We start from the raw sequence: 17,953 nt of genomic DNA, 5'->3' as shown, positions 1-17,953 counted from the left end.
GGATGGGGTAGGGGCAGTGGGATGGGGTGAGGGGTGAGGGATGGGGTAGTGACAGTGGGATGGGGTGAGCAGTGAGGGGTGGGGTAGGGGCAGTGGGATGGGGTGGGGGGTGGTGTGGGGCAGTGGGATGGGGTGGGGGGTGTGGTAGGGGCAGTGGGATGGGGTGAGGGGTGGTGTGGGGCAGTGGGATGGGTGGGGGGGTGGTGTGGGGCAGTGGGATGGGGTGGGGGGTGAGGGATGGGGTAGTGACAGTGGGATGGGGGATGGGGGATTGGGAATGGCTGAAACGCCTATGAAGAGTTTGGTGAATTTATTCACAGGTGACACGTGGCCAAGTGGTTAAGGCGTTGGACTAGTGATCTGCAGCGTGTTGTGCCCCTGAGCAAGGCACTGAACCACACATTGCTCCTGCACGTTTATAGCCCAGTGACGGCGGTACGTGTGGTATGGACAGGACAAGACACGGACTCAGTGTACGTGGACATGGGGCTGAGAGATGGTGGGAATGGAGATACTTTATAGGCGCTGTGTCTCTTACCTCGATCTCAAAAATAAGTGCCAAAGCTTCAATTGTTAGTCTGTGCAGAAATGTGCGCGGTTTCACCCAATGAACAGGGAAGCTGTTGTGCTCTGGAAAGGAGTGGGAAATATCACCATGTGGAGAGTGTAGAAGCTGGAGGCAAAGTCTTTCGACACTGGCTGTCCTGGTTCAGATGTGACAACTAACCACATGGTCAAAGTATTAAAGATTGGGCATGAAGGAGAGTTTGGGACTAGATGGTACTTAGCGAGAATCTTAGCAGCCATCCACAATGATGAATGAGCACAGAGACCCACAAGTGGGTCACCACAGCAAACTCAGTGGAGTATGTAATCCTGCCCTCTCTTGGCAAACGACAGGCGAGCACAGCCTGAATTTAAAGTCAAGTTCCATCCCTGTGCAGTGTTCCTCGAGGCTACTGACATTCTGGGTCTTACCTCGAAGCTGGTGGTGTGCAGCTTGTCCAGGGGCAGACCATTTCCTTCAGCGTGGAAGCACTGTAACAAACTCTGCAACAAACCAACTCACCGTCAATAACCAAGGCTTCCAGAGCCAAGCAGAATAACATTGTCCAACACCCTGTGGAATGGTGTCCAATTTTTGCAGAATAATTCTGGTTAAAAGTTTATCAAACATATTACAAGCTAACAACTGTAGACTCATCAATACCCACAGGGCAAGCCCGCGGAACCGAAAGCTGTTCCTTACATAACAGCACTGTGCCAGCACTCATGGCACACTGGCTGCAGTTTGAGAAGCTGATCAGCGGTACAGATAGAAACATAGAAACATAGAAAATAGGTGCAGGAGTAGGCCATTCGGCCCTTCGAGCCTGCACCGCCATTTATTATGATCATGGCTGATCCTCCAACTCAGAACTCTGCCCCAACCTTCCCTCCATACCCCCTGATCCCCGTAGCCACAAGGGCCATATCTAACTCCCTCTTAAATATAGCCAATGAACCGGCCTCAACTGTTTCCTGTGGCAGAGAATTCCACAGATTCACCACTCTCTGTGTGAAGAAGTTTTTCCTAATCTCGGTCCTAAAAGGCTTCCCCTCTATCCTCAAACTGTGGCCCCTCGTTCTGGACTTCCCCAACATCGGGAACAATCTTCCTGCATCTAGCCTGTCCAATCCCTTTAGGATCTTATACGTTTCAATCAGACCCCCCTCAATCTTCTAAATTCCAACGAGTACAAGCCCAGTTCATCCAGTCTTTCTTCATATGAAAGTCCTGCCATCCCAGGAATCAATCTGGTGAACCTTCTTTGTACTCCCTCTATGGCAAGGATGTCTTTCCTCAGATTAGGGGACCAAAACTGCACACAATACTCCAGGTGTGGTCTCACCAAGGCCTTGTACAACTGCAGTAGTACCTCCCTGCTCCTGTACTCGAATCCTCTCGCTATAAATGCCAGCATACCATTTGCCTTTTTCACCACCTGCTGTACCTGCATGCCCACTTTCAATGACTGGTGTATAATGACACCCAGGTCTCATTGCACCTCCCCTTTTCCTAATCGGCCACCATTCAGATAATAATCTGTTTTCCTATTTTTGCCACCAAAGTGGATAACTTCACATTTATCCACACTAAATTGCATCTGCCATGAATTTGCCCACTCACTCAACCTATCCAAGTCACCCTGCATCCTCTTAGCATCCTCTTCACTGCTAACACTGCCGCCCAGCTTCGTGTCATCCGCAAACTTGGAGATACTGCATTTAATTCTCTCATCCAAGTCATTAATAAATATTGTAAACAACTGGGGTCCCAGCACTGAGCCTTGCAGTACCCCACTAGTCACCGCCTGCCATTCTGAAAAGGTCCCGTTTATTCCCACTCTTTGCTTCCTGTCTGCTAACCAATTCTCCACCCACACCAATACCTTACCCCCAATACCGTGTGCTTTAAGTTTGCACACTAATCTCCTGTGTGGGACCTTGTCAAAAGCCTTTTGAAAATCCAGATAGACCACATCCACTGGTTCTCCCCATCCACTCTACTAGTTACATCCTCAAAAAATTCTATGAGATTCGTCAGACATGATTTTCCTTTCACAAATCCATGCTGACTTTGTCCGATGATTTCACCGCTTTCCAAATGTGCTGTTATCACATCCTTGATAACTGACTCCAGCAGTTTCCCCACCACCGAAGTTAGGCTAACCGGTCTATAATACCCCGGTTTCTCTCTCCCTCCTTTTTTAAAAAGTGCAAATAAAAAAAGAACAGACACTCCTTCAACCCAAATGCCACTAAACAACGATGTCTGGGAGCTGGGAATAAACACAATGTCGTATTTAACAAATGGATTAAGGTGTCTTTTGATGATGATTCAGTCAGTTTGTGTAAAGTACTGTTCTATTTCGCATGACTGGATAGTTTTAGATACTGTTGGACACTGAGGAAAATCACTTGGCTGAAACTATCCCTTAATCTGGTTCATCAGAAGGCAATCTGAATGGGGCATGGTTCAAGTATATTCACTCCATCACAGGAAGAAAGAACTGGCAGCTAAGGATATCTCACTGAGCCATACATTATGGATGAGAATTCAAAATTCCCCAAAGAGGGAAGGATTCCAATTCCACAGGCTACAAGAAGTTTGGAGTACAAGGGGAACATGAAACAGAACTTCATCACACAGAAGATAATAACATTTTGATGGAAGTTAATACCTTCAGAAAACGTTAACGCTACAAGGCATGAATATATAAAATCCCATTCTCTGGAGGGGAACCGTAGCAAAGTACAAATTGTATTCTCTGGCTGCTGCTGGAGACTCCCCCAGATGTGGGGGGAGCTCCAGCCTTCAATGCACCTACCGCATAACAAGGTGGTAACAGTTTGTGAACATGTTTCCACCCTGGAGACAGTCTTTGCAGCAACAGGACCCCATACCTCACCATGGCACTTGCTGTAAGCCAGACTCACCTGCAGAGTGTAGCTCAACCTTGAATAAAATTCCTGAGAAACCCCACAATGATTTGACGTTAAGCTGATGACATCAATTATGTGTGTCCAAAGGAAACCTAGAAGGCTGTAAAAATAGCAAAAATCAGCAGATGCTGAGAATAGTATAGCACAGAACCCAGTAAAACCGTATTATAATGAGTAATTGTCATTCATGTCCTTTAAATCTAGAATTTACTCTTTTGCATAGACGCTGCCCTGGCCCTCTGAGTTCCTCCTGCATTTTGTGTGTGTTGCTCCGATTTCCAGCATCTGCAGAACCTCTTGTCACTGTCCCTCAACAGATGTTGACTTCCTCCTGCATTTCATTTTGCATGTTCCAAATCCACTACCTTTGGCAAATCTGCTTAAATCTTGCCCAAAATTTCCTACTACAAACTCGTCTGCTGACAGTAATTGCCACCTATTCAAATCACCAGTCATAAACTGACAACCTAATTAAATGTTAATTGCCCATGGCAAGCAGTTGTTTACGGCACAAAAGGAACGTGCTAAGGCTAAATACATTGCAGATGCTAAATTTAAAAGACACTTTAGAAGATTCTTCTTCGGCTCGACCTACTCGCTCTGTTGACGCTACAGGTCTGTTTCCATGGGAGCAGCAGCCAGGCCATCCCGATCCCGAGTCTTTGTGCTTTGGTGGAGCCGAGCCGAGCCTCCAGTCCGTGCCCCGCTGAGGCAGATGTCTGCCCTGCAAAGACAGCTCGGTGCTGGGTCGACAGCAGCTTATTCCCCTTCACCAACAAGCGAGCATATGTCACATATGCTATTCCGTGCAAAGTGGTAAATTCGTTTATTATCATAAGTATCAAGGCGCAGGGACAAACCTTGTCTTTGCATACAGATCAATGGTGCATTGAGGTGAAGTGAGCCGGGGTCGACCACGGATGTGGCATCCCAGCTATGTACGTGATACACAAGCCAGGGAAATGCGATACGGAGAGCAAGCTGTTGCCTCGCAGCAGGCTCCCCGCTCTCCACGAAGCTGAAGGAACGGTCGAGACCGATACAGTTCGGCACCAGCGGTGTCGCAGGACTTGCTAGTCAGTGTTGAACTCGACGTACTTGTATTTTAATAGCAAAGCAATGAATATACATAAGTTACAACAGGACTTGCCCTTTTTGCTAAAAGTCTATCATTACATGATTACATCCACTACATAATGTACTGGTTGGGCACAGGAGTACATTCAGCCAGAGACTCATTCCACCGAGATGCAACACTGAGCGTCATAGGAAGTCATTCCTGCCTGTGGCCATCAAACTTTACAACTCCTCCCTTGGAGGGTCAGACACCCTGAGCCAATAGGCTGGTCCTGGACTTATTTCCTGGCATAATTTACATATTACTATTTAATTATTTATGGTTTTATTACTATTTAATTATTTATGGTGCAACTGTAACGAAAACCAATTTTCCCCAGGATCAATAAAGTATGACTATGACTATTATTGTTTGTCACTCCAGTAATAGGGGTTATTCACTAGTTTTACTAACAGTGAGACACAAGTTTTCTGGCAGCCTAGTGCTACGTGCTTTCAGATCTTCAGGAGAAGAGATAACATCCAGGGCTAAACACAAAATAATCTGCAGATGCTGTTGTCAAAGGAACAGTCACAATGTGCTGGAGGAACTCAGCAGGTCAGTCAGCATCAGTTGAAAAGATTAGTCGACGTTTCGGGCCGAAACCCTTCGTCAGGACTGAAGGAAGAACTTTGGGGAGGGTTTGAAGAATGCTGGTAGTTGAAAAAAACAGTAATTTGAAAGACAAAGGGGTGGGGGAGGGGAAACAGGGAGGTGATTGGCAGGAGAACAATGCGCAGTAGTAGGAGGAGGCAGAACTATGAGGGAGGTGATGTGAAATAGGGATAGAGGAAGGGAGGGGGAGGGAATTACCGGAAGTTGGAGAATTCTATGTTCGTACCAAGGGGCTGGAGACTACCGAGATGGTATATGAGGTGTTGCTCCTCCAACCTGAGTTTAGCCTCATCATGGCAGCAGAGGAGGCCATGTATGGACATACCTGAATGGGAATGGGAAGCAGAGTTGAAGTGGGTGGTTACTGGGAGATCCTGTCTATTGTGGTGGACGGAGTGGAGGTGCTCGATGAAGCGGTCCCCCAATCTGCATTGGGTTTCACCGAGGAGGCCGCACCAAAGTGAAGTGTTGCCTCACCTGGAAGGACTGTTTGGGGCCCTGAATGGTGGCAAGAGAGGAGGTGTAGGGACAGGTGTAGCACTTGCGCTTACAGGGATAAGTGCCGGGTGGGAGATCCGTGGGGATGGACGTGCGGATGAGGGAGTCGCGGAGGGACCGATCCCTGCGGAAAGCGGAGATGGGTGGAGAGGGAAAGATGTGCTTAGTGATGGGGTCCTGTTGAAGGTGGCGGAAGTTGCGGAGGATAATGTGCTGGATCCGGAGGCTGGTGGGGTGGTAGGTGAGGACAAGGGGAACTCTGTCCCTATTGTGGTGGCGGGAGGATGGGGTGAGAGCCGAAGTGTGGGAAATGGAGGAGATGCGGGTGAGGGCATCATTGATGACAGCAGAAGGGAAACCACGATCCTTAAAGAAAGAGGACATTTGAGATGCCCTGGAATGGAAAGCCTCATCCTCAGAGCAGATGCGGCGGAGACGGAGGAACTGGGAATAGGAAATGGCATTTTTGCATGTGGCGGGGTGGGAAGAGGTATAGTCGAGGTAGTTATGAGAGTTAGTGGGCTTGTAGAAGATGTCAGTGGACAGTCTGTCTCCAGAGATGGAGACCGAGACATCGGGAAAGGGGAGAGAAGTGTCCGAGATAGACCAAGTGTATTTGAGGGCTGGGTGGAAGTTTGAAGTAAAGTCGATGAAATTGACGAGCTCAGCATGGGTGCAGGAAGCAGCACCAATGTAGTCGTCAATGTACGAAGGAAAAGTTCCAAAGGCCAGGCCAGTCTTTGGTTTAATCAGAAGAAACACAACTCACTGCTGGCTCTGCATCTGCTGCTGGAGCAGGTAAGCTACTGATGGAATTTTTTTTAAATCGCAGATACCGGAAATCTGAAATAAAATATGAAATGCTTGAACTACTCAGCAGGACAAGAAACATCTGTGGAGAGAGAAACAGTTGCGGCTTCAGGTCTGGGTCACTTCAGCAGTGCCTGGAATGTACTTCCAAGGGCAGTGGAGGAAGCAGACACAATAGTGACATTCCAAACTTTTAGACGGGCGCATAAAAATGTAGGGAATGGAGGAATCAAATAAAACACAGCAGCACCTCTACTTTCTTCAGAGTTTGTGAAGATCTGGCATGACATCTAAAACTTCGACTAACTTCTATAGGTGTGTAGTGGAGGGTATATTGACTGGCTGCATCATAGCCTGCGATGGAAACACCAGTGTACCTGAATGGAAAACCCTACAAAGAGTAGTGGATGGGTAAAGTCCTCCCCATCATTGAACACATACACACAGAGTGTTGTCACTGGAAGGCAGCATCCATCATTAAGTTCCCCCATCACCCAGGACACATTCTCTTTTCGTTCCTACCATCAGGAAGAAGATACAGGAGCCTCAGGACTCACCACCAGGTTCAGGAACAATTATTACCCCCCAGCCGTCAGGGATTATCAGGAACCAAATGGGATGACTTCACTTGCCCCATTATTGAAACGTTCCCACAACCTATGGACTCACCTTCAAGGAATCCTCATTATTTCATTGATTCTGTTATAGTTATTAATATAGATTTGAGCATGTCAACAAGAAAATTAATCTCAGGGTCATATATGGTGACATTTATGTACTTTAATAATAAATTTACTTTGATGATCAGAATCAGGTTTATCTTCATGCTGTGAAATTAGTTTTACAGCAGTAGGACAGCGCAAAACATAGAAGTTACAATAAGAAAACTGAAAGGAAGTACGTTGTGTAAAAGGACAAAGCACTGTGGTGGCCTTCAGAGGCTCATGGGCCATTCAAAAATCGGATGTGGTGGGGTAAATGTTCGGCATCTTCAGGCTCCTGTACCCCTCTTCTGATGGTAGTAATGTGAAGATGGCATGTCCCGGACGGTGAGGGTCATTACTGTGGATGCTGCCTTCACGAGGCATTGCCTTGAGAAGATATTCTCGATGGTGGGGAGGCTAATGCGCTGAAGGAACTGACTAAGACTTCCATCCCGTGCATCGGAACCTCCATACCAGATGGTGACGCAACCTTCATGCTACATCTGTAGAAATCCAGAGAATCTTTGGAGACATACCAAATCCCCTTAAACTTCTACTGAATCTTCCCAACTGCATCAGTACGTTGGGCTCAAGAAAGAACCTCTGAGGTGACCCTCTAAGATATGATTTACAGAAGGGATGAGTTGAATTGATATCATGTTCAGGATAGCCACTGTGGGCCGAAAGGCTGGTTCCCATACTATACTGTTTCATGTAACCTAACCTGCTCCTTGATTGGTAAACTTTTAATACTCTCGAAGGGTGGGAGCCCACCATTAAGAATATTTGTCCATTAGAAGAGTTCATATCTTGTAGCTGAGCAGCAAAACTTGTTATGCTGTCTATATCAGCAAGGTCCTCTGTAGGTACAAGTGTGGCCAAGGACCTCCATGTCGACCCTTTTTGAAGGGCTTGCTGCATCCCTGTGACATAATACAAAGCAAACACTTTGGGCAGGTCTGGCGGACAGATGACTTTCAGTAGCTGAAACCATTGTAAACACCAGGCATTTTTCATGTGGATCTTATTGGCAATTATCCAGATGTTAAAGAATCTGCAAGCTTTAACACTGCAGTTAAACCATCCGATTGGGATAAATTAACCCTCGTTATTTGATAAAAGTCTCCTTTACTATAATGGGAAATGGGTCAGCAAAATGTAGACACGAGGTTCTGCAGTTGCCGGAAATCTTGAGCAACACACAGAATGCTGGAGGTACTCAGAAAGTCAGGCAGTATCTATGAAGAGGAATAGATCAATGTTTCGGGCTGACACCCTTCATCATCAATGCTCTCGTAAGGTGAGGGCCGACCATTAAGAAGCTTTCGATAACATCACGGCGGATCAGATCTTGGACTCAACCTAAACATTTACATCAGCCTTCAGAGGGGATTAACAAGTAAACACAAACCCATCTTGATGTGAGGGAGCTGGAGAGGCAGAGAAGCTGAAGGAAGAGGCATACCAGAACTTAATGCAAAGACATAGTCACCAACGTCAGAACAAAGAAAACCAAGGGTACCCTGTTATGTTTTGTAACTTCAAAACATTAAATTAATTCAAAGGCAAGACAGAAGTCCGGGAATGCAGGTTTAACTTTGTTTTTACTTTAAGCGAGGCGCGTACAGATCACGTGATAGCGCAATGACGTAAGCACGTAACGTATGTTTATATCTAACCCATAGTTGTTTAAACGAACAAAAAATCAACCAATATATGTACAAGATTACTCAAATATTACTGAAATATTAAATATACAACGTTCCTCCCTGCTTCGCTATAAATTCCAACTCAATACAGAATCCATATCAGCTATATATACTATATAAAACAGCTGCTCTATCCAGACATCCGCAGCAGAGTAAATTTTAAATTCTCCCATCGCAAGATTTAATCGCTGTGGAGAATTTCTTACTCTTGTGGGACAACGTCTTTCCTGTTAGCCAATAAATGTACAAGGTTACTCAAATATTGAAATAGTAAAAGCACAACGTGCCCTGGAGATCAGAACTGAAGATGCACAGACACCCATAGTTTAAGGGTTGGGGGAAGTTGCAGAGACCCTGATAGCTAGTACACAGCACATCATGTAGGGGTCAGTGGTGAACAGAGATAAGCAACTGGGACTGCTGTTAGTTTATTGACTGTCATCAATTCCAGCTAGTGAACTGGAGACAATATTCATTAAAAACTTGCATTGGGTTTTTCAAGTACAAACACTGGTTCATGTTAATGCCACACCATATTGTTAAAGTAGTTATTAGGATCCTGCACAGGTTTTCTGCTCACTTGGATTGCCTGACAGCAGCCTCCGATGCTCTAGTATGTTACGGGCAGTTGATTGATGTTTCTAGATGTGTCTGTTTACCGAGGTTCATTCTGTGCTTCTTCACAAGTTAAGTACCAAACATAAGAAAGTGAAGCAGGAGTAAACCATTCTAACCTGCTGTTCAGTGTTTCCGTTAGTTCAGCAACAATTTCCCCTCACTGACCCACAGTGGTAGAGAGATTCAGCTCAGAAACAGGCCCTTTAGCACAACAAATCTCTGGCAATCAACAGGCAGCCACTGTTCCACGAATGTCAGCAAATTCTCCCGCATTCCCAATGCCAGCATATCCTCCCTCCCCACTTTCCCAATAACAGCATATCCTCCCTCCCCACGTTCCCAATGCCAGTATATCCTCCCTCCCCACGTTCCCAATGTTGGCATATCCTCTCCACATTCCCAATGTCAGTATATCCCTCACACCCTCTCCATGAACTGTTTGTTCTTCTGCCATCAGGCAAACGTTACAGGAGCATCAAAACTAAAACCACAAGGCTACTAAACAGCTTCCTCCCACAGGCAGTCAGACTGCTAAATAACTGCTCCACCTGACTCTGCTTTGGACACTTTTAACTTGCACTGGACACTTATAACTGATTTAACTGACATGTGGCTGTTGTGTTTTACTATTTATTTTTACGTTTATTATTTAGTGATGTGTTTGTTATGTTATGATTGCACTGCCCCTGAGGAACGCTGTCTCATTCTGCCCTGCAGAGCTGATGTATGGTTAGAATGACAATAAAATTTTTTGAATCTTTGAATCCTCCCCACGTTCCCAATGCCAGCATATCCTCCCCACATTCCCAATGCCAGCATATCCTCCCCACATTCCCAATGTCAGCATATCCTCCCCACGTTCCCAATGTCAGTATATCCTCCCTCCCCACATTCCCAATGTCAGCATATCCTCCCCACGTTCCCAATGTCAGCATATCCTCCCCACGTTCCCAATGTCAGTATATCCTCCCCACATTCCCAATGTCAGTATATCCTCCCCACGTTCCCAATGTCAGTATATCCTCCCTCCCCACATTCCCAATGTCAGCATATCCTCCCCACGTTCCCAATGTCAGTATATCCTCCCCATGTTCCCAATGTCAGCATATCCTCCCTCCCCACATTTCCAATGTCAGCATATCCTCCCTCCCCACGTTCCCAATGTCAGCATATCCTCCCCACATTCCCAATGTCAGTATATCCTCCCCACGTTCCCAGTGTCAGCATATCCTCCCCACGTTCACAATGTCAGCATATCCTCCCTCCCCACATTTCCAATGTCAGCATATCCTCCCTCCCCACATTCCCAATGTCAGCATATCCTCTCTCCCCAAGTTCCCAATGTCAGCATATCCTCCCCACATTCCCAATGTCAGTATATCCTCCCTCCCCACATTCCCATTGTCAGCATATCCTCCCCACATTCCCAATATCAGTATATCCTCCCCATGTTCCCAATGTCAGCATATCCTCCCTCCCCACATTTCCAATGTCAGCATATCCTCCCTCCCCACATTCCCAATGTCAGCATATCCTCCCCACATTCCCAATGTCAGTATATCCTCCCCACGTTCCCAATGTCAGCATATCCTCCCTCCCCACATTCCCAATGTCAGCATATCCTCCCCACGTTCCCATCAACTTGCACCAGGACCTTCCCCTCACCTATACACTAGGGCAATTTGCAATAGCCAATGAACCCACCAAACTGCAGCTCTTTGGGATTTAGGAGGAAATGCATATGGATTCCAGGATCCTGTGGTTAGGAGGCAGCAATTTTAGTAAATGCACCCAACCCTGTTCATTTGTATTTTCTCAAAATGCATTGATCTGCCTTGAATATACTCAATAACTGGGCTAGCACTAAGCAACTAGTATTTTTTTTGCCCAGACACTGAATGATTCGTATTCTTTCTGCAGTTTATTTCAGATTGACTAATGTTTTCTGATGATTTAATGAACCTGCAACTTACCTCTGAAAATTCTCTTTTACCAGGTTTGTATCCATGTATGCAAATTCAGTCTCCAGAAAGCTCATCAAAGGCACAATCAACTAAAGTGATTAAAAAAAAAGTATTTTTATGTCACAATCAAGAGAAAATCTGCAGATGCTGGAAATCTGAGCAACACACACAAAATGCTGGAGGAGCTCAGCAGGCCAGGCAGCATCTATGGCCTGAAACATCAACTGTACATTTTTCCATAGTTGCTGAGTTCCTCCAGCTTGTTGCTTGTGTTGTTTTTATGCCACATTTGGAGTTGAAATAGATGTGCTTTAATTACACAAACATGGAGAAGGTAGGATAGGATGTTAACACGTACAGTCAGCCACACAACCAAGTCTTGGTCAGATGTCTTTGTCCCCCATAGTCTAGTCATAGTCATAGTCATACTTTATTGATCCCGGGGGAAATTGTTTTTCGCTACAGTACCTTTTACTAATTTGGGTATCAATTAGAAAAATTCTCAAAGTTTTTCCTACTTATAAAACCTAATCTACTCCGTTGGTATCACTAACAACTGATGTACAAGTGCAGAGATTAACAAAAGTGACGACTACTCAACCCATTTGTCGACGATGTGGAAAAAGAGCTCCCCAGCTTAACGCACTTTCCAGCACTGGGTCTTCATCCTGCGGTCACAGCCTTTGCAGTCCACACCCAGCTACTGTTTAAATACAGAGAGGTTTGCTACCTTCACTACCATTCCAAACAGGGAGTCCGGAACATCCATGTACTCTCTCCTCCCTTGGTGAAAGTCATTTTCTTCAGCTCGCCTCTAATCCTTACTAATTCCTTTAAATCAATGCCTGCTGATTTTTAATTCCTCAGCTAAAGGAAAAGTGTTCTTCCTGTCTGACTGTATCTAGGCTCCTCACAATTTTATACACCCCAACTGAAGTCTTGTCTCAGGTAAAATGTAAACAAAGTGTTGGAAGAAAGTTCTGTAATTTCCTCACAGCACAGAAACAGCCATTCAGCCATTTGAGCCATGCTGGGTTACAGAGCAATCCCCACCCCAGCTATCTGTTCCTGTTATTCTCCCCACACTCCCCTCAACCTTTTAAAGTGCATAGAAGGTGCAGTGTCTCTAATGGGGTGAAGGTTGTTCTGGTCCACATGACACACTGTCTGGACATTTGTTTACAAAAAAAAATGTGACTCTGGAAGCAAATTTTGGTCAAAACATTACCAAAGACAAGAGGGGGACTGACCTTGCCTTTTCCAAAAAAAAACAACCAAGCTTATCCAATCTTTTCTCACAGCAACTAGTTTCCATTCCTGACGTGATCCTCGTAAATCTCAACAGTAATCAACCCAGTGCTCTCACACTGCCTATCACGTGGTTACCAGAACCGCACACAATGCTCCTTCTAGCATTCTACACAGTCCATGAAGGAAATCTCTGCTGTTCTATTCTCTGTCTTGGCTAATAAAAGAAAGAGTTTTTCATGGCTTTTTAACCTTTGCATTCTTTCTCCTCCTTGGGCAGGGTGATTCCCTTTCATTGCACTCTGGGTGGATCCTGAGGTGGCTGGTTAGACCAATGTGGCAGGAGGTGGTGAACTGGCTGGTGGACAGGTAGTGATATGTTGGTGTAGTTTTGTTGCTTCTGAAGATCTGTGGACAAACACCCACCTCCTCTTCTTCCTCCACAGAATAACTTTTTACCTTGTTTCACTTCCCCCAAATCAACCTCAAGGTTCTCTGGATTAAATTTTATTTGCCGTATTTTTGTGTAATCAACAAAATGTTCTTCAAATCAGAAGCTCCCCTTCTGTCAGCCCATACCCATTTTAGAATCGATTGTTAGGGATGAGATTACAGAGTACCTGGAGGCACATGACAAGATAGGCCAAAGCCAGCATGGTTTCCTGAAAGGAAAATTCTGCCTGACAAACCCATTGCAATTCTTTGAGGAAATTACAAGCAGGGTAGACAAAGGAGATGCAGTAGATGTGGTGTACTTGGATTTTCAGAAGGCCTTTGACAAGGTGCCACACATAAGGCTGCTTAGCAAAATAAGAGCCCATGGAATTGCAGGGAAGTTACTAGCATAGGTGGAGCATTGGCTGGTCGGCAGAAAACAGAGGGTGGGAATAAAGGGATCCTATTCTGGCTGGCTGCCGGCTACCAGTGGAGTTCCACAGGGGTTGGTGTTGGGACCACTGCTTTTTACGATGTATGTCAATGATGTGGACTACGGTATTAATGGATTTGTGGCTAAATTTTCTGGTGATACTAAAAGATAGGTGGAGGAGCGGATAATGTTGAGGAAACAAAAAGCCTACAGAGAGACTTAGATAGTTCAGGGGAATGGGCAAATGAAATACAATGTTGGAAAGTGTATGGCGCACATTGGTGAAAGAAATAAATGGGCAGGCTATTATTTAGATGGGGAAAGAATTCAAAAGGTTAACCTCCAGGTTGAGTCGGATGTGAGGAAGGCGAATGCAAAGTTGGCATTCATTTCTAGAGGTATAGAATGTAGGAGCAGGGATGTGATGTTGAGGCTCTATAAGGCACTCGTGAGACCACACTTGGAGTATTGTGTGCAGTTTTGGGCTCCTCATTTTAGAAAGGATATACTGACATTGGAGAGGGTTCAGAGAAGATTCACAAGAATGATTCCAGGAATGAAAGGGTTACCGTAAGAGGAATGTCTGGCAGCTCTTGGGCTGTATTCCCTGGAGTTCAGGAGAATGAGGGGGATCTCATAGAAACATTCCGAATGTTAAAAGGTCTGAACAGTTTAGATATGGCAAAGTTATTTCCCATGATAGGGGAGTACAGGACAATAGGGCACGGCTTCAGGATTGAAGGACGTCCATTTAGACTGAGATGCGGAGAAATTACTTTAGTCAGAGGGTAGTAAATCTGTGAAATTTGTTGCCATGAGCGGCTGTGGAGGTCAAGTCACTGGGTGCATTTAAGACAGAGATAGATAGGTTTTTGATTGGCCAGGGCATCAAAGGGCATGGGGAGAAGGCAGGGGAGTTGGGATGTCTGGAAGAATTGGATCAGCCCATGATTGAATGGCAGAGCAGACTCGATGGGCCAAATAGCCTACTTCTGCTCCTATATCTTATGGTCTTATGGTCTTATCCAAGTCCTTTATCATGTCTGTAGTATTTAGTTCACAGTCAAAAGATGAGGGACTAGGTCCGAAGCTCTGAGGGACCCTTCTGGAATGCTCTCCACTCTTAAACACACCCATGTAACGCTCCCCTTTGCTTCCTGGTATTGAACAGGTTTTGGAGATAATGTGCTGCTCTTCTTTGGATCCCGTGGGGTTTTACTGTTCTTGATCAGCCTGTCATCTGGGACCCAATCAGCAGACCTACTGCTACAAATGCACCATCTCATCAACCTGCCTTGTTATTTGAATAAAAAATTCAGTAAAATTCCTCAGATATGAGTTCGCCTTACTTAAAATCCATGTTGCCTGTCTTCCCTAAGGTTGTTATAGCTGTGGATAAGCTACCACTGCCTATTAAATGCTCCTAATGGCGTGTGCCTCAAATAGCCTCTGACAACCAAGTCCAGCTCCTAGCCTTCACATGTAGCTTAGCTACGAAGCCCAGCAGAACCATTTCTACTTACAGGAGAAGTGGCAAAGGTGGGTTACCAGTGCCTTAAAACCAGTCACTTTGGGCAGATGGGATGGTCAGCCGCGGTTGGCAGCTCATCTCGGAGAAGGAGATCTCTGATCTTAAACCTCTGCTGCCTTGCGTCTACACCCACTCATGGGGAAGGCTTTGGAAGTCAACCCTGAGTGAAAAATCTGGAGTGGGAGTCCCAAAGGCAGTCGTATGTTGAATTCAACGTTGACTAGCAATTCCTGCGACACTGCTGGTACCAGACTGTATCGGTCTCAGCCGTTCCTTTGGGTTAATCAGATGCGTGGAGAGGGGGAGCTTGCTACATGGGCAACAGCTTGCTCTCCATATCGTACTGTCCTGGCTTGTGTATCTAGATAGCTGGGACATAGCATCCATGGTCAACTCTGACCAATGCAGGCTCATTCATTGTCTTGCATCTTTCTAAATGAAGATTAATCCCACCCTGAAAAGTGACTCTGATCATTTGCCCACCACAGATAATAAATTTACATTAGTCTATCCTTTCTGTCTTTAAATAGCCCTCCAAGCTTCCTCTGTCACTTCTAAGGCCTGGGAAGACAGAAAAGAAGCTGAATTAGTACTCTGAAAATGGAGAAAACTTTCTTTTGACTGTCTTTTGGTTCCCTTTAATCTGTCACCAGTTCTTCCTCCCTGCACCTCGCATCCACCTTCCCTCTTCCCATTCCCTCTCCATCCACCCTTCCTCCCTCCTTATCTTCTGAATAAGTGGATTTGAACTGGTTATTTTGTGCTAACTAAATGATCCAACCAAGGATAAGTAAATCATTGCATCATTCCATCTTATCACTGGACAAACAGGAAAAAACAACCCTTGAGGAATCCGTGTTCAGCCATCTCCCAGGCTGGTGTTGAGAGAGGGTGAGGGACAGGAATAATATTCCAGTGTATATTTTCCTTACTAGCCTTGGGTTTCCTCATTTGGGATGAGAAGCATTAGTGAATTCACTGATCCTTTCCTTTGCACAATAATAAAGCCAGAGGTTGCTGAGATCCTTTGTTCCTGCTGGCCAGCGGATTGAGGTAGTGATCTGGTGTGTGTTATAATGAAGGACAATAACAACCCTGTTAAACTAGCTACATGTTCTGCTGTGTGCAGATCCGCCATTCATACAGTGAACAGATTTGCTTTATTTTTATGTGGGAAGGCTAAAATTGTACCAACACTTAACTCAAGGATGTGATTAGATTTAGAAAGTCTATACCCATCACCTGAACAAAGTTTTAACAGACTATATTTTATTCATATTTCCCCCTCATACTTCAAATAATGGTTTTCTGAGGCTCTCAGCTCTTGTTCCAGAATCAGGATTATCCCCATCCCTCCTCGGCACCTGACTCAGTGGCCATACTTCCTGTGTGTGTGAAGGCGACAAGCAGGTGAAAGTCAGCTCTGCCCTCTTCATGATCAGTGCTGTCCTCACCACTGGCCTTCCTCGCGACTTTTGCAGTCCTCACCACATGCAAATGTACCTTCCACCAGAAATACCAGAGTACACCCCAATGCATTTCTTAACTTTATAACAAAAGGAAGAAAAGGAAGATTTGGATTCCTTCTATCACAGAACCAGTCTTCAGCCACACCTCATGGAGAAGTGCTGAAAGAATGGATATTTGGATGACGGTGGAACCAGAAAACATCCCGGTTGTGGTCCTGAACACCTGTACCCCAGGATTCTCTGGGCATCTGGCCAGCCTGTACTTGTTACACGTATAATGCTGGGGTGCATCCACCAATGTAGAAAATTGCCTGGTGTGTCTTGTTCACAAAAAGCAGGGCAAACCCAGTCCCATGAATGACTGCTCATCAGTCAGGTCTCCGTAGTCAGCCACGTGATGAAAAGAGTGAGGTACCACTGACTCACAGGTGACCAGTGTAGTTTTCCTGGGAGCTGGTGGGAGACCTGAGGAGAGCTAATGTACCGGCAACCCCTGTTTCCATCCAGGGGGTCAGTGTGGACATGGTGGAGGATTACAAATAACTGGGGATACGAATTGACAATAAACTGGACTGGTCAAAGAACACTGAGGCTGTCTACAAGAAAGGTCAGAGGCGTCTCTATTTCCTGAGGAGACTGAGGTCCTTTAACATCTGCCGGACGATGCTGAGGATGTTCTACGAGTCTGTGGTGGCCAGTGCTATCATGTTTGCTGTTGTGTGCTGGGGCAGCAGGCTGAGGGTAGCAGACACCAACAGAATCAACAAACTCATTCGTAAGGCCAGTGATGTTGTGGGGATGGAACTGGACTCTCTCACGGTGGTGTCTGAAAAGAGGATGCTGTCCAGGTTGCATGCCATCTTGGACAATGTCTCCCATCCACTACATAATGTACTGGGTGGGCACAGGAGTACATTCAGCCAGAGACTCATTCCACCGAGATGCAACACAGAGCGTCATAGGAAGTCATTCCTGCCTGTGGCCTTCAAACTTTACAACTCCTCCCTTGGAGGGTCAGACACCCTGAGCCAATAGGCTGGTCCTGGACTTATTTCATAATTTCCTGGCATAATTTACATATTACTATTTAATTATTTATGGTTTTATTACTATTTAATTATTTATGGTACAACTGTAACGAAAACCAATTTCCCCCAGGATCAATAAAGTATGACTATGACTATGATCCCACTGACTCACAGGTGACCAGTGTAGTTTTCCTGGGAGCACTCCGCTCCTGATTCCACTGCAGCCTTGCTCCAAACATGGACCAACGAGTCGAATCTCAGAGCTGAAGTGGAAATGACTGCCCAAAG

The 17,953-nt window shown here is 45.6% G+C and overlaps 1 protein-coding gene across 4 annotated transcripts in view; it reads right to left on the bottom strand.

The window, feature by feature from the left end:
• Positions 1–17,953, bottom strand: part of unc13d (unc-13 homolog D (C. elegans)) — a 197,824-nt gene that overhangs the window by 21,155 nt on the left and 158,716 nt on the right. For all 4 annotated transcript variants that reach the window (XM_063030886.1, XM_063030889.1, XM_063030887.1 and 1 more), the window contains 3 exons: positions 11,531–11,610; positions 3,481–3,586; positions 979–1,050 (listed from right to left, as the gene is read on the bottom strand). In XM_063030886.1, coding sequence (XP_062886956.1) covers positions 979–1,050; positions 3,481–3,586; positions 11,531–11,610 — 258 coding nt within the window. The remainder of the gene's footprint in view (positions 1–978; positions 1,051–3,480; positions 3,587–11,530; positions 11,611–17,953) is intronic.

This window comes from Mobula hypostoma, chromosome 22 (assembly GCF_963921235.1).
Source record: "Mobula hypostoma chromosome 22, sMobHyp1.1, whole genome shotgun sequence".
NCBI lineage: Eukaryota > Metazoa > Chordata > Chondrichthyes > Myliobatiformes > Myliobatidae > Mobula > Mobula hypostoma.
The sequence above is the reverse complement of the archived record's forward strand: the minus strand, read 5'-3'. Positions and strand labels throughout refer to the sequence as shown.